This window comes from Rhinopithecus roxellana, chromosome 10 (assembly GCF_007565055.1).
Source record: "Rhinopithecus roxellana isolate Shanxi Qingling chromosome 10, ASM756505v1, whole genome shotgun sequence".
Taxonomy (NCBI): Eukaryota; Metazoa; Chordata; class Mammalia; order Primates; family Cercopithecidae; genus Rhinopithecus; species Rhinopithecus roxellana.
The window spans coordinates 125,811,002-125,837,450 of record NC_044558.1 but is presented as its reverse complement, the minus strand read 5'-3'; the positions used below and the strand labels follow the sequence as shown (position 1 = coordinate 125,837,450).

Below are 26,449 nucleotides of genomic sequence, written 5' to 3'. Positions count from 1 at the left end.
ATTTCAACAGAATAATATATTTTTCAAGTTCTTCTATTTGACAGTAAAAAAACAGTTCTATTCATTTTTAAAATTTTCTCCCCTTATTGTTTTTTTCACTTGTTCCTCTTTTTCTAGTTTGAAAAGGATATAGGGAAAATATCTTACTCAAAGAACTTTTGAAGTGATGGGTGAAAGCCAAATGCGATGTAACAAATGTCGACCTTTAAAAAAAGCAACTTTGAGTAAACTGAAAAGCAAAGAAATCTGAGATCAAATTTAAGTGTAATGGAAATGTCAGACTTCAGAATACACAGCAAGAATTCATGCAGAATATGCCATGAGGCTATTCACAGCTAAAAGCCCCAATGTCAGGTTAGAATTAGAAAATCATCAGAAGTACAGAACTGTTTCTCCAACAGATTTTGAATCTGATGACACACTCAGCATCAGCTTGGAAGAAAAATGTCAATATGAATATCTCTGCTATTTTTCTAGTACTAAAAATGATCAGATGTGACAGAAGAATTTTTTTTTTCTAGGCAAAGTGGTGAATAGGATTTTTAAAGATGATTGTAAATGTCTATCTACTGAATAATTCATGCTCTTTCAAGGATTTTTATATGGTTACAGAATATTAGAACCCAAAGAAACTTGAGACCTAGTTTAATCTCCTTATACCGATGAAAAAACTCAAACTCAGAGTATAAGCAGTTTTCCCAAAACCATTTGTTTGTGGCACTGAAATGTCATCCAAATATCCAAAACACTAGGCCAGTAGATTTTCTGCAGCACCCCCAGCACGGACCTTTCATTTTTTTGACTGGATATTTTTATATGTACTTACATAAAAATCACAAGATTATCTTGGGTATATTATTTATTTTATTGCATTCTAAATGGATCAATAAAGATATTTAATAGTAAGTAGTGTGATCTGTGTAATTGGACTAGGGCATTGGCCCAGTCATGATCTAAAGGGAATAATAATGAATCTCAGACCCAAGGAGACATGGAACAATACAGATATATTTCCTGATGGATAGTATATGGACTTGAGTATAGAAATTGGGAGTTAACTAGATGGTCATTGTATTAGTGAATTAAAATGACTATTTACAATTAAAGAATAGTTCTTGATTTCACTCCTCTTATATAATTACACGTTGATTTTACATGTAGCTAGTCTTAAAAAGTCACTGTCATAAAGCCAGTAGTGTATTGAAAGCACCATGTAGATATTATGTTCGGATGCACTAAACATCATATGTAAAAGTAACATGATGCACTGAAAAGGATAGAAATTTTGAGTTTAAACATCAAGGCTGTTCTTTTATTACCTTATGTTCCCTCTCTCTAAGCAAATTCATCTATATCCTTCATTTAATTCACATCCTTCTGTGGATGATTAGAAAACAAACTGGAGTCTCTAGTTCAGATTTTTTGAACAACCAAATCTGTAAATGCAATCATTTCAAAACACCTCAAAGCCAACGAATCCTAATCTGAACAATAATCTTTTTTAAAATTATTTATTTATTTATTTATTTATTTTTGAGATGGACTCTCACTCTGTCACCCAGGCTGGAGTGCAGTGGCACAATCTTGGCTCACTGCAACCTCCACCTCCTGGGTCCAAGTGATTCTCCTGCCTCAGTCTCCTGAGTAGCTGGGGCTACAGGCCTGTGCCACCATGCCTGGCTAATGTTTGTATTTTTAGTAGAGGCAGGGTTTCACCATGTTGGCCAGGCTAGTCTGAAACTCCTGATCTCAGATGATCTGCCAACCTCACCTCGGCCTCTCAAAGTTTTGGGATTACAGGCGTAAGCCACTGTGCCTGGCCTGGACAATAAGACTCTTCTAAAATTTGCTTGTCAGCTAGTGTGCCCCATGTTGGTGAATGTTTCTATTATGACCTACTTACATAAGAGAGAAACATAGAACTGAGCCTTGATATGGTTTGGATTTGTGTCCCCACCCAAATCTCATGTTGAACTGTAATCCCCAGTGTTGGAGGTGGGGCCTTGTGGGAGATGATTCACTCATGGGGGCAGATTTCCCCCTTTGGTGCTGTTCTAGTGATAGAGTTCTAATGAGACCTGGTTGTTTAAAGTGTGTGGCACCTCTCCCCGTCTCTTTTCCTCCTGCCCAGCCATGTGAAGGTGTGCCTGCTTCCCCTTTGTCTTCCACCATGGCTGTAAGTTTCCTGAGGCCTCCCCAGTCATGGTTCCCGTATAGCCTACAAAACCATGAGACAATTAAACCCCTTTTCTTTATAAATTAGTCAGTCTCAGGCATTTCTTTATAGCAATGTGAGAACAGACTAATACATCCTTGAAACATCTCTTTTTCACAGCCCCTCCCCATTCAATTCTGCCGTTTTCACTTCCATTTTCTCATTCTGTTCATTTAATTACATCATTTCTGCTACCTTCCTAGGATGACTGCCATTCTCTGACACCTGAACTACTTCCATTGCTTCCTAACAGGAAGCTTATTTTTATTTATTTATTTATTTATTTATTTTTTAAAATTATACTTTAAGTTCTGGGGTACATGTGCAGAACAGGCAAGTTTGTTACATAGGTATACGCATGCCATGGTGGTTTGCTGCATCCATTAACCCGTCATCTACATTAGGTATTTCTCCTAATGCTCTCTCTCCCCTACCCCCACACTCCCCAACAGGCCCTGGTGTGTGATATTCCCCTCCCTGCGTCCATGTGTTCTCATTATTCAGCCCCCACTTAGAGTGAGAACACGTGGGGTTTGATTTTCTATTCTCATATTAGTTTGCTGAGAATGATGATTTCCAGCTTCATCCATATCCCTGCAAAGGACATGAACTCATCCTTTTTTATGGCTGCATAGTATTCCATGGTGTATATGTGCCTCATTTTCTTTATCTAGTCTATCATTGATGGGCATTTGGGTTGGTTCCAAGTCTTTGCTATTGTGAGCAGTGCTGCAATAAACATACATGTGCATGTGTCTTTATAGTAGAATGATTTATAAGCCTTTGGTATATACCCAGTAAATGATTTCTGGGTCAAATGGTATTTCTAGTTCTAGATCCTTGAGGAATTGCCACATTGTCTTCCACAAAGGTCGAACTAATTTACGCTCCCGCCAACAGTATAAATGCATTCCTATTTCTCCACATCCTCTCCAGCATGTGTTGTTTCCTGACTTTTTAATGATTGCCATTCTAACTGGCATGAGATGGTATCTCATTGTGGTTTTGATTTGCATTTCTCTAATGACAAGTGATGATGAGCTTTTTTTATATGTTTGTTGGCTGCATAAATGTCTTCTTTTGGGAAGTCTCTGTTCATATCCTTTGCCTACATTTTGATGGGGCTGTTTGCTTTTTTCTTCAAATTTGTTTAAGTTCTTTGTAAATTCTGGATATTAGCCCTTTGTCACATGGATAATTGCAAAAATTTTCTCCCATTCTGTAGGTTGCCTGTTCACTCTGATGATAGTTTCTTTTGATGTGCAGAAGCTCTTTAGTTTAATTAGATCCCATTTGTCTATTTTGGCATTTGTTAAAGACAATCCTAAGCAAAAACAACAAAGTTGGAGGCATCATGCTACCTGACTTCAAACTATACTACAAGCCTACCATAACAAAAACAGCATGGTACTGGTACCGAAGCAGATATAAAAAACAGAACAGAGGCCTCAGAAATAACGCCACACATCTACAACCATCTGATCTTTGACAAAACTGACACAAACAAGCAATGGGAAAGGATTCCCTATTATTTAATAAATGGTGTTGGGAAAACTGGCTAGCCATAACCAGAAAGCTAAAACTGGATCCCTTCTTTACACCTTATACAAAAATTAACTCAACATAGATTAAAGACTTAAACATAAGACCTAAAACCATAAAATCCCTAGAAGAAAACTTAGACAATACCATTCAGGACGTAGTCGTGGGTAAAGAGTTCATGGAAGCTCATTTATTTTTGCTTTCCTCACCAAATCTGTGCTTCACTCTGCAACCAGAGTGATCTTTAAGAGATGCAAATCTGTTCAAAATATTCTGTTACTTCGAATCATTTATGCTTTACTGTTGCTACTAGTATAAAGGCCAATTTGTCTAACTTGGTCCTGCTTTAGAAGTCCTCAACATGGTCTTCTAGTTTGACCTTCAAATGTCAGTTCATCTTAAATCATACACTCCTCCCCTGGACTTCAGCTACACTGTCTCTCTTCCAGTTTCCTATGTGCAGTTCCTGTCTCAAGACTTAGTCATATTTAAGTTCTTCTTCGCAGAAAATCATTATCTTACTCTTTCCCTTTTGTCAGTTCATTCCCACTTATCCTTTAGATTTGAGCTCGAATATAACTTCCTTAGGGAAGACTTTTCCCCTTTGAAGAAAGGTTTGGTTCTTTTGTTGTATGTTATCATAGGATTATGTAGCTTTTATTCAAAGTTGTGATAAAAATGTTGTTTTACACTCATAATTTGGTAATAGCCTATTATCTACCTCCAGAAAATTGCAAGACCATGAATAAAGATCATGTTTCTATTTGCTAGTTTCAGGACCTAGCAAAGTGCCTAAGGTGAGGAGGCCATCAATACACATGTATTGAATACATGAATAAACAAATGGGTTTCAATGTCTTCATCTGTAAAATGGAGATCAGTAAAATGGGGGAAATAGATGTTGGGACTAATATTAAGGAGATTTTTCTGTATTTCAAGTCATATATTGTAAAGTGTTTTGTAAATTATGCCCTTCGATTATAAAATATTATTAAGATGCTAACTTTTTATCATGTAAGTTTCGACAAGTGTATTTAAGTCATTTATGTTTAATAGAAATTAAATATTTCTCATGAATTTATTTATATTTAACATTTGGCAAAGAAAAAATCTGAAAGCTCGAAATTCTCTTTAAAATGTAATTATAATGAAGGATTGATGATGATAAGAATGTTTGGTAGCATTGATTGAGTGCTCTCATACGTACCTTACCTTATTTGTTCCAGACAAGAGCCCTAGGAGGTACATAATATTACTCTTTGTTTTAAAGTTAAATAAACTTTTCCAAGGTCATTCAAGGAATAACTGGCAGAACCAGATAGGTCTGATTTCAAAGCTGATGTTACCAACTGTGAAATCTGGAAATAACTCAAGAAACTCCAAAAGCATACAAAGACAAAATATGTATCTTTGTGTTTATATAACTCCACCTTCCTCATTCTCACCTTCACTCTTCCTTGATAGGGAATACTGACATTTCTACATTTTTCTCTTCTATATCCACACTTATCTATAATTGTATTCATATTTTTCCTTCCCTCTCACTTGATAGGAAGAAGTTACACTCTTGTCCTTGGATAAAATTCTTGCTTGCACTTTTGTTCCAGGCTGTTGGCTGTTAGTGTCATCCCCTTTTGCTACTTCACCTATCCATCTCTTTTCTGATCTTCCCTTCAAATATCCTTCCTTTCACCTTGTAAGCATGCTGGAAGCTCTTTTATTTAAAAAGGGATACAAACCCCAAACATCAAACATCTTTTTCTGATCACTTCCAACTTTAGCTATCTTTTTGCCTTTATTGTCAATTCTATTCCAAGAGGCACCATTTATATCTCTCCTATTCCTTTTCAGGAACTTGAAGTATGGAATCTAACTTCACTATTAAAATACGACCCAGTAATCTCATTTCTGAATATATATACAAATGAAGTAAAATTAATATGTCAAAGAGATATCTGTGTCCCATATTCATTTAATCATTATTTACAATAGCCAAGATATAGAAGCAAACTTAGTGTCCACTAAAGGATGAATGGATAACGACACGGTGGTATATACACACAATGTAATACTGTTCATCCTTTAAAAGAAGGAAGTTCTGTTATTTATGACAGCATGAATGAATCTGGAGGACATTATGCTAAGCGTAAAAAGCCAGGCACAGAAACACAAATATTTTAAAAATCTCACTTACATGTGGAATCTTAAAAGATCAATGTTACAAAAACAGAGCAGAAACGTGGTTACAAGAGGCTTTGGGGAGAGGAGAAATGGAAAGAGAGGAGATTGTGGTCAAAGGGTACAAAGTTTCATTAGCTTGGAAGAGTAAGTTTCTGTGATCTATTGCACTGCATGGAGACCAGAGTTAATAACAATGTATCATATATTTTGAAATTACTAAAAACACATTTTTAACATTCTAAACACAAAAATAAGTTTGTGAGATGATGACTTTGTTAATTAGCTTTATTTAATCTTTCTACAATGTATATATAGATCAAAAGATTACATTGTACCACCTAAATATATACAATTATTATGTCAATTAAAACTAAATTTAAAAAACTGCTCTCATTGATATCATCATTGACTACCTGATTTCCAAATTCATTGACCTTTTTTTAGACCTAATTCTATTTAATACTTCTTTAAAGCCTTCAAAAATCTTTTTCAAGAGTTCTAAGATACCACCCTTTTCTGGATCTCCTGCAACCTTTTGGTCAGCTTATTTTCATTTTATTTTCCTGGTTTTTCTTGCTTGCACTGCCCTTAAAATGTTGCTGTTCTCCCAGGGAAGCAGAGGTTGCAGTGAGCCGAGATCGCGCCACTGCACTCTAACCTGGGAGACAGAGCAAGACTCCCTCTCAACAACAACAACAACAGAAGTTGGTGTTCTCCAGAGTTCCATCTCTGTCCTCTTGCTGTACTTCCTCTCTATAGCTACACACAGTAGCTGTTACACATCCTCTATTTCCGTAGCTTCAACTACTGCCTGAAAGCCAACAACTCTCACATTGTTTTTCAAGTTTTGATTTCTCTGCAAAGATTCAGACCTGTATACACAACCGCATACCAGGCATCTTCTTCTGTGTGTCCCATGGGTTTTTAAAAATGTGACATATCCAGAATAGAACTTTCCAACGTTCAACACATACAATTTGCTCTTTCATGTAAAACTCTTGTCTTGGTGAATGATGCAATTACGTATCAAGTTTCTCAGGTCTGTAAGCTTGAAGTCTTCCTTATTTCTTCTCTCTTTTTCAATTTCCTCTGAAATGTCTCTCAAATCTGCTTTGTGGGTTCCTACTGCTTAGTTAGACTTCTTAGTTCAGTCCCAGACCATTTTTCAAATGGATTATTTCAATATCTATTATCTATCTAATATTCTTTCTCTCATTTTCTTCTTTTTTCAATCTGTTCTTTACACTGATCCCAGATTTATGCACATATAACATAAATCTGATTTTATGACTCCTGTTCTTAACAAAATTCCATGGTCTGCCATAACAAGTTCATAGTACCTACCTGGCTCACCAGGCCTGAAACAGTCTAAATTGAACCACCCTTTTCAACTTTGTTTCCTGATATAATTCTCTTCTAATGTTATATAAAATGACTCACTGTTTTCTGAACCTCTATAACCATGCACACACTAGTCCTCCTTCTTGGAAAGTCATTTCCCCGATTCCCCACTCAGAAAATTCCTATGACTATTTCAAGTCAGAATCCAATTTCTTTGTGAACTTCTCCTTACTTTGTCTTAAAGAATTTTCCTCTCTCTCCTCTGGGCTCGTAGAGCACTTAATACTTACTTTGGTGATAGTATAGAGCACATTGCGTGGTGACCTCTAGCTTGAGTCTCTCCCTATATATTGTACCTTGTTTAGAGACAGTCACTATGGCTTATTCCTCTACCTCTTTGATTCAGTGCCTACCAATTTGTCTGTACACATATTTTTGTTCAATAAATAAATGGAAAAGATACACCATCATTCATAATTTAATTATGCAGTCAAAAGTGGGAGTTTTAACTGCCTCCCTATGCCATATTCCATTCTTTCTATTTACAATGTTAGTAAACAATGGCCTCAGTATAAATTAAATGTACAATAAAGAATACAATGGTTTGGAGAAAAAAATATTTTGGAAATATTTTTCCAAGGAACCTAATTTTGGAAGCTAAGGCACTGTCTGTTAAATATTGCTTTTCTTCTTGCAAAACAATAATTTTACATCATGTGGGATGGCAAGTTCTCGTACCTTGTCAAATTTTTTATTTAAGCTTCTGATGTAATCCTCTGATGCCAATTCAAAGTTGCTATTTTTAAATGAATACTTTCCTTGAACTGACTTTTAATTCCTTGGGTATTTTTTGCTTGTTATTAGCAGTTGAATAGTTGTGCCTGTGCATCAGGGTTCAGGAAAATAGCTACCATCTGCCAAGAACCACAGACCTTAGCCCTTAGCCCTTCTCTGTTTTCCTGACAGCACTGCCTTCTCTAATGGAAGTTATCAGTACCCAGGGAGCTCTCTGCTGGCACTCAGTAGTAGAAATATTAACACCGTATGGCCCATCCTAGGTAAATTAAATTTCATCATGTCTCTTGCTAAAAATAAACTAAAAGGAGATGTTGAACCTTTGGACAGATTAAGTAAATAGCAATATTAAAAACTCTCCAAACTGGAAATGGAGCACACCAGTCCTCAAGAGGTTAAACCATTTAAAAAATAGATTGTTCAAAGGAGGAAAAATATAGATCTCTCAAGAACTCACTCTGACAACTCACTTAATAAGCACATACTGTTTGTTCTCAGAAAAGTCAGCTTTTTAATTTAGAGGAGTTGAAAGGTTCATTTCTGGAAACAGCTTGTCCTCAAGCTTTTTAATAGTTCAGTAAAACTGAGAGTGGGAGTGGGAGGATGAGTACAATGGAAATACTCCAACCTTTTCATTGAACTTATTTGGTGCATGATAAGAAACTTTCCAGTGTGTAAATAAATCAGGATTCTACTAAGTTCCCTGAATGAAGTTTAATAAACACCCTCTACTTTAAAATCAGTCCCCATAACCTCTAAAAATCTGATTATTCAGGAAAAAAAAAGAAACTACACAGTGAAGTAGAAACATCCACGCATGACCGAGATAGCTAAGTGCTCCTACTTACAATTTAAAAAAACTGTTTAGGATAGCCAAGATATTTCATATGTAAATAGCCTAGCATGTTTATGCAGGAAGGCTTTAAGCAGAATGGTTCAGATTATAAGCTCTCATGAATACCTGGATTTGACTCCCAGGTTTTCAACTTACAGGGCACTTGGGGCAACGTAACCTGTATAGGCCTCAGTTTCCTCATAGGTAAAATGGGAATAATAATAGTATTTCCATCATAGGGTTATTATGGATGTTAATATGAGATAGTAGTAAGGTGCACTAAGTAAAAATTGTATCTGGACATATAAAACATTGAACAAGCCAAATAGATTTTGAAGATCTGTTTAGATAAAGAAGACTCATGAAGCATAATTCTGCTTAGTTAACAGGGATCAGAGAATACTGACGTTCATCCAGCTAATCCTCTTATTTTATAAGTGAGTAAACAGAGCAGTATTACAATCTTCATTCTATTAAATATTTTTCTAAAAAATATTCCATGAACTTTAAACTTTAGAAAGTTATCTTTTTAGAAAATTATTCTTTAAAGATATTATAGAGATTCATAGATATTACCTTCACAATTATTTTCTCAAAAATTTTAAACACCTTTACCGAGATATTATTGAAATACCTTACAATCCACCCCATTTAAAGTGCAAAATTCAATGTTTTTAGCACGTTTCCAGATTTGTGCAACAATTATATCAATTATAACCACAAAAGGAAACCTCATACATGTTAGCAGTCATTCTCCATTTTCTCCCAACCTGCCCTAGCTCTGAGTTACTGCTAATTTACTTTATGTCTCTACAGCTTTCCCTATTCTGCACATTTCATACAAACGAAATCATACCATATGTGGTCTTCTGTAACTGACTTCTTCCACTTAGCATAATGCTGTCAAGGTTCATCCAGGTTGTAGCATATATCACTATTCATTCCTTTTTATTATCAAATAATATTAATCTTGTATGGGTAGATCACATTTTACATATCTATTGATTAGTTGGTGGATATTTGGATTATTTCTACATTTTGGATATTGTGAATAATGCTGTTATAAATATGTGTGCATGAGTTTTTGAGTGGGCATATTTTTAAATTTATCTTGGGTATATACTTAATAGTAAGATTGTTGGATCATATAGTAACTCTGGATTTAACACTTAAGAAACTGCCACACTGTTTTTCAATCGGCTACATGATTTTGCATTCCCACCAGAGATAAATGAGGTTTCCATTGTTTCTATATCCTCAACAACACTTTTTATATTTTGTCCTTTTTGTATTTTTTGATTATAGCCAGTCCTAGTGAGTATGCTATCTTAGGTGTTAGGTGATTTTCATTTTTATTTCCGTAATGGTTAATGATATTAAGCATCTTTTCATGTAAATGTTGGGCATTTGTATATTTTCTTTGGAGAAATGCCCATTCAGATCCTTTGCCCATTTTACAATTGGGTTATTTATCTTTCTGCTTTTGAGTTTTAAGAGTCTTTATATGTTTTGAATAAAATTTCCTTGTCAGATGTTTATTTTCTCTTATTCTGTCAGTTGTAACTGTCACATTTTGAATGAACTCCCCATTAGTTAATCAGTTCAAGAATGACAAAATAATAATTGTGCTAATAGCCCAAGTCTAACTTCAGCAAAAACCAGCTAGAGTTTAGCATAATCATTTTACAGATTTTAGCTGTTCTTACATCTAAACCAGAAAAAGGGGTTAGGATTATGTTGGAAATGAGACCTTTTTTCCAAAAGGATATTTAAACACTAGCATGATGAATTATGAATATCCCAATGAAACCAATCCATTGTTAATTACCATATAATTATTTTATTAACTAATGCAACTGTACAAAGTCATGTAGGAGATGAATAGTAATGATAGTGTCCTCAAATTGCTTATAATTTAAATGTTAAACTATTGTACAAATAATAATAATGTATCTAAAAAGTGATTGGTTCAATACTGAGGAATTAATATGTCCTAGGTAATACTAAGCCTTCAGGAAACAGAAACATTGAGACAATCTGTTTTGCCTTGAGTGGCTCTGAGTCAGATGTGAGTGAAAATATACACATTTTACATGTTGCATACAAACATGTTACCATAAAATGCAATGTATAAAGTAATAGAGCACTGTACTAGTCCAGGAGTGATCAATTCTACATGGCGAGGTCAGAGAAGACCCCACACAAGAAACTTTATAAAAGAAAAAAGTTGCAAGCTCAATAATAGAAGCAAATATATATATATATATATATTCCATTATATATACAAAGAAAGAGGTAGGCATCTAAGCACACATCAGTTAATGGAAGAAGCCATAAAACTAATCAAATCTTCAAAGTGAGAAGCACAAAGATAGTATGTAAATTTCGAGATTCAGTGACTGAGAAGCTCGAAAAACCCACTCTCCCCTTTACCCACCTCAGAAGTTTTCTGAAGGACACAAATTAGTAAATAAATCTTTCAAAGTCAATTTAGGTCACATGAAGAAAGTTCTTCATGTAACTAACTCCCTTTCCCACCTTTCTCCTCCTCTCGGGTTCTTGAGAATGGATTCAGAATAGAGCTGGGTTTCACAATTTTTTGCCTGGCTCGAGATTGCAGACTTTCTTCATGTCATCAGTGAGCTGATGCTATCAGGACAGACTTAAAATATCTTTTCTTGGCTTTGAATATAAAAGGGAAGCCAAGGAAGACTTGTTTCTTCTGGACCAGAGCCAGCTACCACAGTTATTCCTACAAGTTTCTCTTTAACAAGAAGACATCATTAGCCCTTTCCTGGTGCTCCATGCATTTGATTCTGAGTGAAGATCTCAAGGACATGCAAGGAATATATTTTTTTCTTTTATTCCTATCATCATCATTATCATATTAATTGTACACCTACTTTACACAGGCATTTTGCTAAACTTTGCATATTTTAATAGTACAAAAAAGATCCTAATTTTTAAAGCTGCTTTTAGTCTGAGAGAAGAAGTAGGAATTTTTATTTTTCCCTGTTTAATTATAAATTATTTCTGTAAGAACTAGACTCCTCATTTAAGAAACTTCTACCATTTATTATACCACAAGCTTAGGGCAGAAGACATGATTATAACTTAGATTTGTTTAAAATTTATATTCATAGCTTACATTTATTTAAAATTAATATCCATAACTATCAAAATTGAGAACAAACAGAATAGCTATTGAATTAATTATATGGCTCTATATTTCTCTTCAAGCAAGTTCTTCTCAGTCAGTAATATCATGCTTGTTAATGCAATTCTTACCTGGAAGTCAAAAGCCCAAGAGCCTCTAAAGGTTGAGAAAATGTCCATCTTCTCAAAATGGTATGCATTTCTGAAACAGTCCTTTCATCCCATCCAGGGGCACTACCCAGGACTAAAGGAAGGGAGCAGTTTTCATTATTGCAGTAGAAGCGATAAAACCACAAATATCTTTTCTTTTCTTCAGAGAGTCTGAAAAACCAGATTGGAAACAGTAATTTAGTGGAGTTTGCTGCACTAACAAATGTTGCTATAAATATGCAGTACCAAACCTTACTGTACTTCTCTGAATTTTATTTTAGTTTACTTTTAAAAACGTCTTTCACCTTCCTGGGATAGCTTCATAGGTTATTTCATCAGTTTATTTTCCACTAACTTTATTCTTTTGTATTATCATTTTGAAAAAGAAAAAATCAATTCAGATAACTCTCAAATCAATTCAGATAACTCACATTTATTTTTGTTCACTCTTATTTGTGTGTTTTGTTTTGTTTTGTTTTGTTTTTTAATATGTCATTTTGGTTGGCAAAATCTCTCTCCTCTAGGGAAAACCAAGTTTATCTGAATCCTGTGACATATCCTATTTAGAACAAAGGTAATCAACCATTTACTTTCTTTTTATTTATTTATTTATTTTTTATTTTTTACAAATTAACTGAGATCCAAGTGGGCCTATGAAAAAAATGGCATATTTTAGTAATGATATTTCTTCATCTCAAAGTAAGTTTTATCAGAGTTCAGAAATCTTTGCTGTTGTTAACTTCAAAAACAAAGATCTCAATTCATCCCTGGATTATGTCTTTAAATGTTCAGAGTTCATGGGAAGTTTGGCGTGAAAATGTCAGTGATGCTAGTTTCTTATATGCTCAAGTATTTCCCCCTGGAGAGTAGTCTGAAATAAAAGATCTAAATCTAGGACTAGGGCCTTGACTTGCTGACAATTTATCATGTTTTGCTCACACTCCAGTGGAAGCATTCAGGACGACAGTTCAATTGGAGGACAGCTTCCCTCGCACGACAATGGCTTTTGAGCACTCTCTCCTCCAAACTGACACTGAGCTTGAATCTGCTGAAACTCCCAAGAAAGCTAATGAAACATATAAAAATCTTTTAAAAGTCTATGTTTCTCTATAATTCATGTTAAAATTTTCCTCATCTGTAAAAAGAAAAGATTGGATTATAGGTGATTTTGAAGGTGCGTTTAGGTTCCTTTTCTTATATTTTGCTACCACCTTTCCCTCTGAAAAAGCCACAGAAGAAAAAATATCCATAGTAAAATTACTAAAACATATTTGCTCAGATTAAATTTTTTTCCCCAATACTGAACAATGCTTTCTTTCTTTTTTTTAGCTCCTTTTGTTAAAGCAAATTCACATGCAAGGACGTGCCACAGATTCAGTTCAATAAATTATTACAAATGCGTATACCAGATAACAACCACACTCATATCAAGATATAAAACAGTTTTTTTCATGTCATCAGAGGCAAGCACTGGTATCATTTCTTTCTCTCTCGATAAATATTAACCTTTTAGAACTTCATATAAATGGAATCATAGAGTAAATATGTTTTTATTTATGGCTTCTTTCACTCCATTATATAATGTTTTTGAAATCATCCATATCGGTTGAGTTTGTCAATAGTTAATTCCTTTTAATTAATGAATATTATTCCTTTGTGTAACTGTGCCATCATTTACTTACTCACTCTCCTGTTTGAGGGACATTTGGGTTGCTTCCTTTTGGGGGGTATTATGAATAAAAGTGCTGCGATCATTTGTGTACAAGTTTTTATATGAATGTATTTTTCATTTCTCCTAGGAAATATCTATGAGAGGAAGGACGTGGTTATGTGTTAGGTATTTATCTTTACAAAAAATTGTGAAACTGTTTTCCGAAGTAATTGTAAAATTTTACATTATTGCTTGCAGAGTATGATAGTTCCATTTGTACCAAATTCTTGCAAACTCTTGATTTTGTCTGTCTTTATAATGTTATCCATTCTAATGGGTGTATAGTGGTATCTCATTGTGCTTCTAATTTATATTTACTCGGGGTCTAAGCAATTTTTCATATGCTATTTTCTTATATCTTTTGTTGGAGCTCTCTTCTCATGTCTTTTCCCTACTTGTTTGTTTAGATTCATTTGCATGATTTCTTTAGATCCAAACTCTGGATACAAAGAGTTTGTCATATAAATGTTTGCACATATTTTTTCTCAGAATGTGGCTTGCCTGTAGATTTCCTTAACGGGGGCTTTTCATGAATAGTTTTACATTTTGATGATGTCCAATTCAGAACTTTTTAAATAGTTATTACTTTCTCTATTTGTTTAACATTGGCTATGTTAACATTCATTCTTGTGGTTTTTTTCCTCAAGTATTCTGAAAGCAATATTTTACTTGCTGAAAGTACTTTTTTCATTCATGGCGTGGGTGGCATTGTCAAAAATACATTGAACCTACAAATGGGTCTCTGGCTTTGTATTCTATCTACACCGAATTCTATTCCATTGACCTATTTGCCTATCCTTAAGCTATATCACACTAGCTTAATTGCTGTAAACTTATAGTACATAAATCCACACACGTTATGAAGTCAGACTTTGTTCTTTTTTCATGATTGCTTTGACTATTCTAGGTTTTTTGCATTCCACATAAATACTGAAGTCAACTTTTCAATTTCTACAAAAATCTGCTGAGATTTTCATTGGGATTATATTTTATTTACAGATGAGTTTCAAGAGAATTATCATCTTAACCATAGGAATCTTTCAATCAATAAACGCAGTATATTTTTCATTTATTTAGATTTTCCTTAATTTTCCTTAGCAAAGTTTTACACTTTTCAGTAAATAAAATTTTATTAAATAATTTACTAAATTTTAGTAAAAAATTAGTAAAATTTTAGTAAATAAAATTTTGATGTAGTAAATACAATTCCAAAACAGAATTTATTTCATATATATTTTTACTGGAACACAATTAGATCTTGTACATTTATCTTAAGTGTTATGACCATTACATAATCATGCTGTGTGAAAATAGTCAGTGTTATTTCTTTCTTTTCAATTTTTACCTTAATTTTTTTTTTCACACAGTGTGCTGGCTAGGATTTCCCATACGAGATTAAAGATAAATGTTTGAAGCAGACATTGTGGCTTTGTTTCCAACCTTAGGAGAAAGGATTCATTCTTACATGATTTAACGTGATACTATATAAACTTTTCATAGATCACTTTTCAAGGTTGAGAAAGTTTCATTTTATTTCTAGTTTTAACATGAATGGGTATTGAACTTTATTACTTTTTTTCTAGATCTTGCAAGGTGATATAATTTTCCTGGTAAATATTCTTTTACTTTTAATCTAATTGCTTATATACAAAACATATTCCTGTAAACAGAATACAGTTATATATTGCTTTTTTGATGTAGGCTGACAACTTCTGCTTTTTTATTTAAGTTCTTAGTGTGTTTACATTTAATACCATGTTGATATAGTCACCTAATCATACCAATGGCTCACTGTATTGCTATTGTTTCTGTGAGGTGTTTTTTTTTCTTTGTCCAAACCATTTCTTAGTCCCCTTTTTTCTTTTTTATGTTTCCTTTTAGATTTTTTTTCTGTTATATTTCATTTTTATCTTCTCCTTGGCTTTTAAATATACTCTTAAAATTTAAGGGGTATGGTTTTCCTAGAGATTAAAATATCTTTGTTTAAGCATATTACAGTCAATCATGAATTAACATTATGCATCCTTACATGTAATATAAAAAACTTGGAACAGTTTACTTCCATTTTCCATTTTCATTCTTATTGAAGTTATTATAAATTTTATTTTTTATATATTATAAACTCAGAGTACATTGTGATTCATTTTTCTTTAATCACTTTTAAAATAAATTAATAAATGTGTAAATGAAACTATTTTTTATTTATTTACCTATTTTGGGGTATTTTTCATTTCTTCTTATAGATTTGAGTTTCCATCTAGTATCATTTTCTTCCAGCTTGAAGTACTTATTTTATTATTTTGTATAGTACGTATGAACTGATAATAAACTAACTCAGCTTCATTTGGTTGAAAATATCTTCATTTGGCCTTAATTTTAAGAAATACAATTTTACTGTGTATAGAGTTCTAATTTGAAAAAGTTGTTTTCATCTTCAACACACAAAGATAGTATTCTACTGCCTTTTGTTTTTTTTGTTGTTGTTTTTTGATGAGAAGCCTGTATTTAGTGTTTTATATAGAATATTATAATATTAATATTATATTTGTTTCTCTATATGGAAGTTGTTTATTTTCTCTGATGTTTCTAAATTTTTATATTTATCTTATTTTTCATTTATTTCTCTATAATGTATTTAGGGAGTCTGTGAGAGAGAGAAAGAAAAGGAAGAGAGAGAGAAAGAAGGAAAGAAAGAAAAAAGAAAGAAAGAAAGAAAAGAAAGAGAAAGGAAATCAAGAAAAAAGAAATTTCAGCAATTTCTCTATAATGTATTTACAGTGTGTATGAGAGAGAGAGAAACAAAAGAAAGAGAGAGAGAGAAAGAAGGAAAGAAAGAAGAAAGAAAGTAAGAAAGAGAGAGAGAGAAAGAAAGAGAAAGAGAGAGAAAGAAAGAAAGAAAGAAAGAAAGAAAGAAAGAAAGAAAGAAAGAAAGAAAGAAAGAAAGAAAGAAAGAAAGAAAGAAAGAAAAAGGAAGGACGGAAGAGAGAGAGTATGTATTTGCTTAGAGGTTACTAAGACTTTTACTTCTTATATTTGTAGGTTAATTTTTACAAAAAAATCAAATTTGTAAAATTTGGCCATCTCCTTAATTATTTTTTGCCTCAGTATCTTTCTCCTTTTTGGTGTGTCCAATGCATACATATTGTTTAATATTGTCCCTCAGGTCACAAGGTGCTCTCATTATTTTCAAGGTTTATTTTCTTTTTGTACCTTAACATGGGGGTAATTCCTACTTGCCCTGTCTTCAAGCTCACTGTTCTTTTTTTCTTGCATTTTGCAATCTATTAAGCCCATTTACTGATTTTTTAAACAAATATTTTAGGTATTGTGTTTTCAGTTCTTAAATTCCATTTTTTTAGTACGATTCATTTTTTCATTCATATACATCTTTTAAAAAATCATTAAATATCTTTATAATAGCTGTATTGAAATCATTATTTGCTAATTTAAAACTCTTCGGATCTGTTTCTATTTACAACTTCCTCTCCCCAAGCTATTTTTATATTTTCCTGATTCTTTCCAATTATTTTCCTAGTTACTGATTGTATACTAGACATTTTCCAATAGTTTTCTCAATTATTGATCATATGCTAGACATTTAGAATAGTACATATTCAGAGTCAGCATTCTGCTATTTTTCAGGTGTTGAATCTCATTTTTTTAGTAGACAGTTCAATTACTGGAAGATCAGCTCAATTTTTTTGAGACTGGTTTTTATTATTTGTTAGGTTGAGCCTACTACAGTCTTTAATCTAGGGCTAGAACGGACTTAATCCTAATATGCATCATTTTGGTTTCTTTATTAAATGTAAGGGATGGTCTGTAAGCTTTCTCCATTCTTATTGGTCAGAATTTCTATGTCTTCCAGCATTGTGTGGCTTCTCAAATCACATTTATTTTATATCTCCCTGAAGTAGTTCTCTTGTAAGCCCCGGAAAGTTTCCACCTGCTCATGAGTAGTTTAGCACTCAACTAAATATTTAAGAAGACTCCAATACAGATTTCTGTAGCTCTCGTCCTGCGGTATGATGCTCTGAAGATGCCAGCTGCCTTAGCATCACTGAACTCTAAATTCTGCCTTTTTAAAAATATGTCAGCAGGAGCTGCATTCTCTTCTTATATTCTACCTTCCCAAGTCATGTGGGAGGACCCAGGTATAGAAAGTGACTCCAGGCTGAAAGCCACTTTAATCCCAAGGCTTACCTAAAGTCCTCTCTGTTTAATTTATGAAAACAGTGGCTTCGTATCTTTCTCTCATCATAGTTCTGTCAGTCAGGGGATTGGTCTTGCACTAGGTATTCTTCACGGTAGAAGTAGAAGCACTAATCTATTTTAGAACATATACGGTTACATATTTCATTCTGGGGTCTTTAGATTTGGAAGCATTTTTTGGTTGACATCAAGAATTTTTTTTTTTCGATTTTTATTTTTTACAAATATCACAGGCATATTTTCATGAGTTCCATTGAGTCTGAACTTCCTCACTGTGATTACTTTTGGTCAGTTTTAAAGAAGGAATAATTAAGTCATCAACTAAATGATAAAATGTGGCACTGGGAAACTGAGGTTAATCTGATTCTAACACAAGTTTCACCACATTGAAGGCTGTTCTCCATCTGTTTTCACAGTCCAGAATAAAACTGCACCATGCTGAACATTAATAATTGTATTTGAGTGGGTGAAACAGAGGAAAATGTTGCTTGTTTTATGAGTGTTATTAGCTTAAATAGAAACTGAAATATAAAACAATTAGAATTCACTGGGGTTAATTTAAAAACACAAACCTCTGATATTTAAAGGCAGTTACCATGATTATTATTTGTTGGTTTTGACCTCTTTTTGTTTGAATATATTTAAAATTTCAAGGTATCTTTTTCATATTAAAAACCTAAGTATAAATATGCTAGCCTCTTATTTGTGGCACACTTGTTGAACACACGGTTTTACATTTTCAAGTAAGACAGAAAAAGAAGCTTCATCTAGTTAAGATGACAGTAGTCTAGTATGACAATGGATTGTCAACATATATGTCATGAAGACTATGAGAATTTTCTGTCATCTTCAGTTCTTAAGGCAACATTTTATACCAGAAACTATGCAAAGTCAATTCGGTCCTTATAATCTACTTATTTCACACACATTGTTATCAGTGTATAGCATTAGAAATATAGTGATAAACAAGAGAGATGGGTTCTTTGCTTTTTCCAGTTCTTGCAAATCATTGAGAGGAAGAAGAGCTAAACACATGAGTGAGCAGGATAATAGCTAGTGTTAAGTGTGATAACATAAAAGGTAATGTGATAGAGAGTGAGGGAAACAAGGCTTCATTACATAGAGTGGTCAAAGAAGGACTTTTTGAGGTGACATTTAAGTGAAAGCCTAAAGGATGAGATAATTTCGTAATGTGAAGAACTTAGGAAACAGTTTTTCAGGCAGAGGGAATATCAAATAAAAAGGCCTTGAGACGAGAGCAGGACCAGCACATTTGAAGTTTAAAAAGGAGTTGGATGTTCCTGGTTTGAAGTGAATGAGAAAACAGTAATAAATATTGAAATTAGAGAGTAGGAAAGTAGCAAGATTACTCAAAAGAAAACTGATCACACTCATTGCCCTAGTATGGGATGGCCCAAGCTGATTCCTCCTCCCGAAAATGACTCTACCATCTGCCAAGTTGATAAACTCAAAATTTTGGACTCTCTATTGACTTAACCTTGACTCTTTAATTCCTTAATGGACTTACTCCAAAATTCTAATTAATCACCAAGTTATGTCTTCTCAACTGCCAAAATATGTCTCCCAAATCTAGCCACTTCTATTAATATCCACTGCTATCATCTTAGTTCTAGCCATCATGATCTCTTGCCTAAACTGTTACATTCCCCTCCTTGCTGTGCTGCTTGCTTCTACTGTCACATCCACTCCAATCCATTCTGCAACTTGTGGTCAAAGGGATCACTCAAGATTCTTCTGCTCACGTAATTCCCTTGTTCAAAACCTTTACATTAATTTTCACTCTTGGAGTAAAGTCTGTTATCACGTTATATATCTTTTCTCTCTCTCACACACACACATGCACACACACACACACACAGAGAGAGACTTTCTTAGTCTGATGCCTTTGGTATGTTATTAATGAGCATAATCAGCTGTGACATGCATTTTGCCAGGTAATGAGTACAAATGCCACTAATTCCCTAATAGTTCTTCCCGGGATTTTGGTTCTATTCAAAGAATTATCGTTTTACAAAGTACTCCTTAGTCACTAATTTTGTGCTATTAAAACAAGACTTATTTCTTTACTGCTCTTTTTAAAATCTGCCTTAATTAAATGTTGCTTTTCCCTGTTGACTAAAACAACTTTCTACCTCCTGGAAGTAAGGTTGAAAGATGGTCTATCACTGCTATGTGCTGATATACATCTGATCACTCTCTGCTTTGTTATTTTGAACTGAATAATTTCCAAACTTTTTACTTTTCCTTAAGACCACAGGAAACAAATTGTTAAAAGCACACAGAATTACTTATTTACGTCCTAAATATTAATTAACCATCCAACAAGCATGACATTAGGAAATGAAATGAGTTATGTAGGAAGGAAGGCTCACTCTTTGAAGATATAATGCTTCAAGAATGGTTGAGGAAATCATAAACAGCAGGCAAAATTCACTTACAAGACCTAGGTCACTTACAGTAGGGGAGTCTGTTTCTGTGAAAGTCTGGCAATATGTTTTAAACACTCCTTTGGTGGCTCTTCAAGATTACTTCCATTTTCTTCAGAATCACGTTTCACATACTCCCACCCAGTAGCTGGAAAATCAATCTGAAAGAAAAAAAATGATTTGATATGTGTTGAAGGTGTCTCAAAATACATTATTGATTTAATACTCTTATCTTAGATTTATAGAAACTAAAGAACGGAACAACTTCTATTTTTTCTGTGCTATTTATAATTTTAAAATAATTTCTAAAATAATTATTAGAGGTTGGACTTAGGATCTAAATATACAAGGTATTTAGTCAATTATTTATACAAATGGTATAGATGGGTCACCTGTAATGTTGTCTGAGGGAAAATAAAAGAAATAATAATATATGGTCTCTCCATAAAGATTAATATGTTACATTTTTGGTTAATGCTGACATTATATCCTTTTTACATTTCGGTGTTAAAATGTCTCCTTATGAAATGATGAAATTTAACAGTGGTAATTATGCTTTTTTCAAGTAACCCACTTGAGAAAATAGAGTTAATCTATATTGATCTCTAGTTCATGAAATCTGCAAGTCTGGGAATCATTTTGTACACATGAGTGAGCTCTTCTTTGATAAAGAACTGTTGTGTTAGTAAAAAGTCAAATAGAATATTTCTGCTTTGGTTCTGTAGTTCAGATTTATAGACAGATCCAGAATCTGGCCTCCTTTTTTTCCTGGCTCAATCTACTTACCATTAAACCATGTTTCAGTGATTCAGAATCTGATTCTAGTAAATAAAATTACAGTTAACAAAAAGATAGTTCCAGACTATGTAAATAAGCTGGATATTTTAGGGCTCCATAGGTTTGCTTAAGGTTATCACACATACTGTTTTTTTTTTTTTTTCATTTTAATAATAGAAATCCCACAGACATTATTTTTTTTCTGCTGAATTATGTTAGGTTGGAATCTCAGAGAAAAGTGAGGAACCTTACAAAGCAGATGGTACGAGTTTCAGTTTGAAATACAGTTTAATATATTTGAGCGCTTATTTATTTGAAAAAGTTTTAGTAATTTCATTCTACAACCTCTAGCATTTGTTATAATTTTTGTGTTTGATATAATCTGCGTTACAGTGTATCAATTACTCCACCATGATAAAAGAAGCAAGTACGAGATCAGCTTAACTGAAACATTACAGCAAAGTTTGCCTCTTGACAAAGATTGATCTTGAAAGATGAACTTTGGTACCTTAGAGGGAAGGGCATCCAGTACGAGCAAGTTACCTGCTACTCTTTATATGGACAAACATTTTTAAATAGCTCTTAATGAGTTAGTACAATTTTATGTTGATACTAAGTAAATGGCATGGTGGATGAGAAAACTGAGAAGAGTAGATGAGCATACAAAATAACTCCTGTGTACAAACCTGTAATAAACTATTTGTATATATTTCACTTAGGAAACAATTTTTATTTCTGATACGTGAGTGAGATCTTTTATCAAATTGCATTTTTTCATGAATTATGAGGCTAAATAGCTACTGATATCTTGTGTTGCTATAGAAAATATTGGAATTTTTCCTAGTTGCCTTTTGTACTCTTTATAAGAGAAAACTTCCCCAAAACTATGCTTTAATGCATTTGCTTTAGAACACTTTTAGGCACCAAACATTATGGAAGATGTAAGTAATATCTATTATTTTCTGATAGCTTAAAGTCTAATTGAGGAGAAAAGGCACACACATTAACAATTAAAATAGAGAATAATAAATACATAGCACCCCAAAGCTGTGCTTTATTATTGTGCTTTCAGTACTGACAAACATTCGACTCTGTTCTTTCTCCTTCTATGGCTGTGGCTGACCAAGCCTGGCCTTGGTCTCAAATTTCTTTTTAAAGGAATGCTCCAGGAGATGTACTCAAATGTCAGCATCGCATGCGTCATGACATCTATTTTTCACATTCCTGGCTAAGCCTTGAGGATACACTCCTGATTTTAACAACAACAACAACAATATGGGTTTTTTGGGGGGATAGAGGAAGATATTCAAACCTGGTAATGCTCCCTTCTAATTTACACCTCCTTACACATTTGGATATCAACTTCTTGTGTTCCAATGCTTCATCTTGCTTCATTTCTTCTGCTCATCCTTTGTCATTCACACTAGGCCACCGTGATTTCTATTATGATTTCATGACTTGGAACTGCTTAAGGGAGCTGTTGTGAATGTCCCCAGTGTCCATGCCCCACAAGCATAGCCATAAGGTGCCCCTGGGCCAATTTTGGGTTCCCATGATTCTGTCAGATTATTCCAAGAACTTCCACTTTAACTGTGTGTGGGTTGGTATTATAAGACACACGTGCTGGGTGTGGTGTCTCATGCCTGTAATCCCAGGACTTTGGGAGACTGAGGCAGACAGATCACTTGAGGTCAGCAGTTCAAGACCAGCCTGGCCAACATGGTGAAACCCTGTGTCTATTAAAAATATAAAGTAGCCACGTAAGGTGGTGTATGCCTGTAATTCCAGCTACTTGGAAGGCTGAGACACGAGACAGAATTGCTTGAACCATGGAGCTGGAGGTTGCAATGAGCTGAAATCACGTGCCACTGCACTCCAGCTGGGGTGACGGAGTGAGACACTGTCTCACAAAAAAAAAAAAAAAAAAAAAAAAGAAAAGAAAAGAAACGAAAAGACATACGCATGTTAGACCCTGAGTTCTATTGCAGTTCAGAGGAAGGAAGGATAACTGCTAACTGGGTGGCAATTGTGGTGAGTCTGAAAAAAGGAGTTGTAAAAGAGGGATCCATATGGTGGTTTTGGAGTGAGAAAAAAAAAGGATCTCTGTTACATTAGAAATCAAAATATAACGTGTTCTAAAAACTCTGTATCAATGATAAGACTGGTGCTTCTTCCTAACACTGACGATAATGGAAGATAAGCATGTACTAAAATGTTAGATAAAGTAAAACTTTTTGAATGAGTGAATAAGATCTGTGGTTTAAGGAGACGTCTCGCTTAGCTAAAAGGAAGAGCTAAACATTTTGGTATTCAGGTTCAGATAAGTGGACCAAAGGGCTAAATTGGGACATACCTGTGGGCAGTGTTTTTGTAGTTGTCAGAAATATGGATACATATCATTAATTTAACAAATAAATTATTCCAACTGCTGTGTTAGATGCTTATGATATAATACCTTCAATGCCATCAGAGATCACTCAGTCAGTGGAAAGCAATATGATGTGGTAAATGTGTTGATAAAAATGCTATTGGGTATTACGTGAACATAGAAGAAGGGCACTTATCTCTGCTTGGTGTGAGAAGAGTGGAGGGGGTAAGGGAGAGATTTCTAGAGGGTCCATGGATGGAAAAAGATGAATCTCATTTACACAGAGTCAGAGGACAGGTGGACAATGGAGAGTGAAGGGGAGAGGGCACATTATAGACAGGGAACAGTATTCATAAATTTACATAAGGTGAAAGCAGGACAGTGCATGTCAGAAATGACAACATTTTCAAAGTTGTTGAAGCTTGAAGTGTCAAACAGGGACTGGCAAGAGAAGCAATGGAAGAGGGGTCATGCTACAGAAGTTGGCCTTAATCCTCTGGGTAGCGCTGAGTTATTGACGAGTCTAAGCAGGGAACTGGCAGATTCAGACTTAAGTTTTAGAAGGATCACCCTTGTGACTCCATAAATTTTGGATTAGAGAATGACAAAACTAAAGCCAAGGAAACCAGCAGACGAGGTGAGGAATTGAGAGGACAGGCAATAAAAATATAGAAGATAAATTGGCAGGATGTAGTATGGACTGGATATGAGTAGAGAGAAAGAAGGAAGGAGGCAAGAAAAACAGGTAGGTGTATGTGGGGCATGAACAGACATAAAGAATTCAGAGGGTGAAAGTAATTTTGGAGAGGAAGTGGGCTCCGTTTGGGGCATGTTTCATTTGAAGCTGCCAATAGAATATCCAGGTGGGAGTTTCAGCAAGTATGCGGCTATATTTGTCTGAAACTTGAGGTGTGAAGAAGTCTGAACTAGAGATACAGACTCAGAAGTACACTTACATAGATATTGAGACAAGAACCTTAGAAATGTAGGAGACCCAGTAATTCCATGGCTCAGCATGTATTCAAGAAAGATGAAAACATGTTCACACAAAAACGTGTCCATACGTGTTCATAACAGCAATATTCTTAATAGCTAAATAGTGGAAAGAATCCAAATGTACATTGACTGATAAATAAATAAATAAAAGATGGTATATTCATATGTACATATTACAATAATGTAGTATTATTGTATAAAAATGTATACGTAATATAGAAAAAGGAATGACTCCCCATCGGAGCTACCACCTGGATGCCCTTTAAAATATTATGCTAAGTGACAGAAGCTGGCCACAAATAAGATCACAGATTGTATGATTCCATTTACATGAAATGCCCCAAATAGTCAAATTGATAGAGACAGAAAGAAGATTAATGGTTGCTTAGGATTGGGGGAATAGGAGGTGAGAGCTAAGGGATATGGGATTTCTTTTTTGATGTGATGAAAATGATCTGAAATTGACTGCGGTGATAGTTGCATGTATCTGTGAAAATACTAAAAACTATTGAATTGCACACTTTAAATGGGAGGATAGTATGGTATGTGAATTATATCTCAAGAGAGCTGTTTTTTTTTTTTTTTTTTAAGAAAATAAATGAATGAGAGCATCCAGGGAGAATATGTGCACTGTGCAGGGCAGCGGGCTGCAGACTGAACCTTTGAGAATTGTCCTTGGTGAGAGCCTGGGAAGGAGACAAAGGATGACCAGAGAACAGTGGAAGGAGATAACCGAGGGCAGTAACACCAAAGCCAGAGGAGGAGGGGGTTCAGTTCTGTGGAAGGAGGAGGGAAGAAGTTCAATCTCTGTGAAGAAGAGGAGGGAGTTCAGTTACGGGGAAGAGACAGACAGTGCCAAGAAGAGCAGAGGGAGGGCTAGCCTGATGAGGACTGAAAACCACCACTGGATTTGGCACCTAGGAATTAGCAGGTACCTAACCACAGTTAAGAGTGGTGGCAAGCCAGAATACAGTGATTTTAGATACAAACGGGGAGGTGAGGAAGTAGAGAAACACAGATCCCGGCACTTTGGGAGGCCGAGATGCGGTGGACTACCTGAGGTCAGGAGTTCAAAACCAACCTGGCCAACATGGTGAAATACCATTTCTACTAAGTTACAAAAATTAGCTGGGCATGGTGGCGTGCACCTGTAATCCCAGCTACTCGGGAGGCTGAGGCAGGAGAATTGTTTGAGCCCAGGAGGAGGAGGTTGCAGTGAGCCGAGTTCATGCCACTGCACTCCAGCCTGGGTGACAGAGTGAGACTTTGTTTCCAAATAATAATAATAATAAAGAAACATACACTAGAACAAGAACTGCATGAATTCCTATGAAACAGCTCTGCATTTAGTGCTTGAATATGTGACAGAGCTGTTCCACTAGATTGCATTCAGGGAGAGGCAGGAAGTTGAGGGAGATCCAGGCTAAGTGAGTCAAGCAATAACTTATGTATCATCTGCCTCCATTTCTGAACTAAAATCTATTTTACTCTGTCCACTGCTTCTGGTTGGTATCTCAATCAACCATAGGACCTGAAAAAAGTATTGACTGAAAGCGATCACATCTGTGTCATATCACATCCCTTTTCATACCGGAGTGGCTACAGCATGGCTGTAACCACTGTCTAATCAGGACAATCAGAAAAGTGAAGTCAGGTAGGCTTGGTATAATCTTTTCATTATGCAGAGGATAAAATAGGTTAGGTGACTTATTCAAGGTCATTA

The 26,449-nt window shown here is 34.5% G+C and overlaps 1 protein-coding gene across 3 annotated transcripts in view; it reads right to left on the bottom strand.

Moving 5' to 3' along the window:
• Positions 1–26,449, bottom strand: part of PIK3C2G (phosphatidylinositol-4-phosphate 3-kinase catalytic subunit type 2 gamma) — a 403,430-nt gene that overhangs the window by 256,083 nt on the left and 120,898 nt on the right. For all 3 annotated transcript variants that reach the window (XM_030939123.1, XM_030939124.1, XM_030939125.1), the window contains 2 exons: positions 20,616–20,746; positions 12,198–12,386 (listed from right to left, as the gene is read on the bottom strand). In XM_030939123.1, the coding sequence (XP_030794983.1) occupies positions 12,198–12,386; positions 20,616–20,746 (320 nt within the window). The remainder of the gene's footprint in view (positions 1–12,197; positions 12,387–20,615; positions 20,747–26,449) is intronic.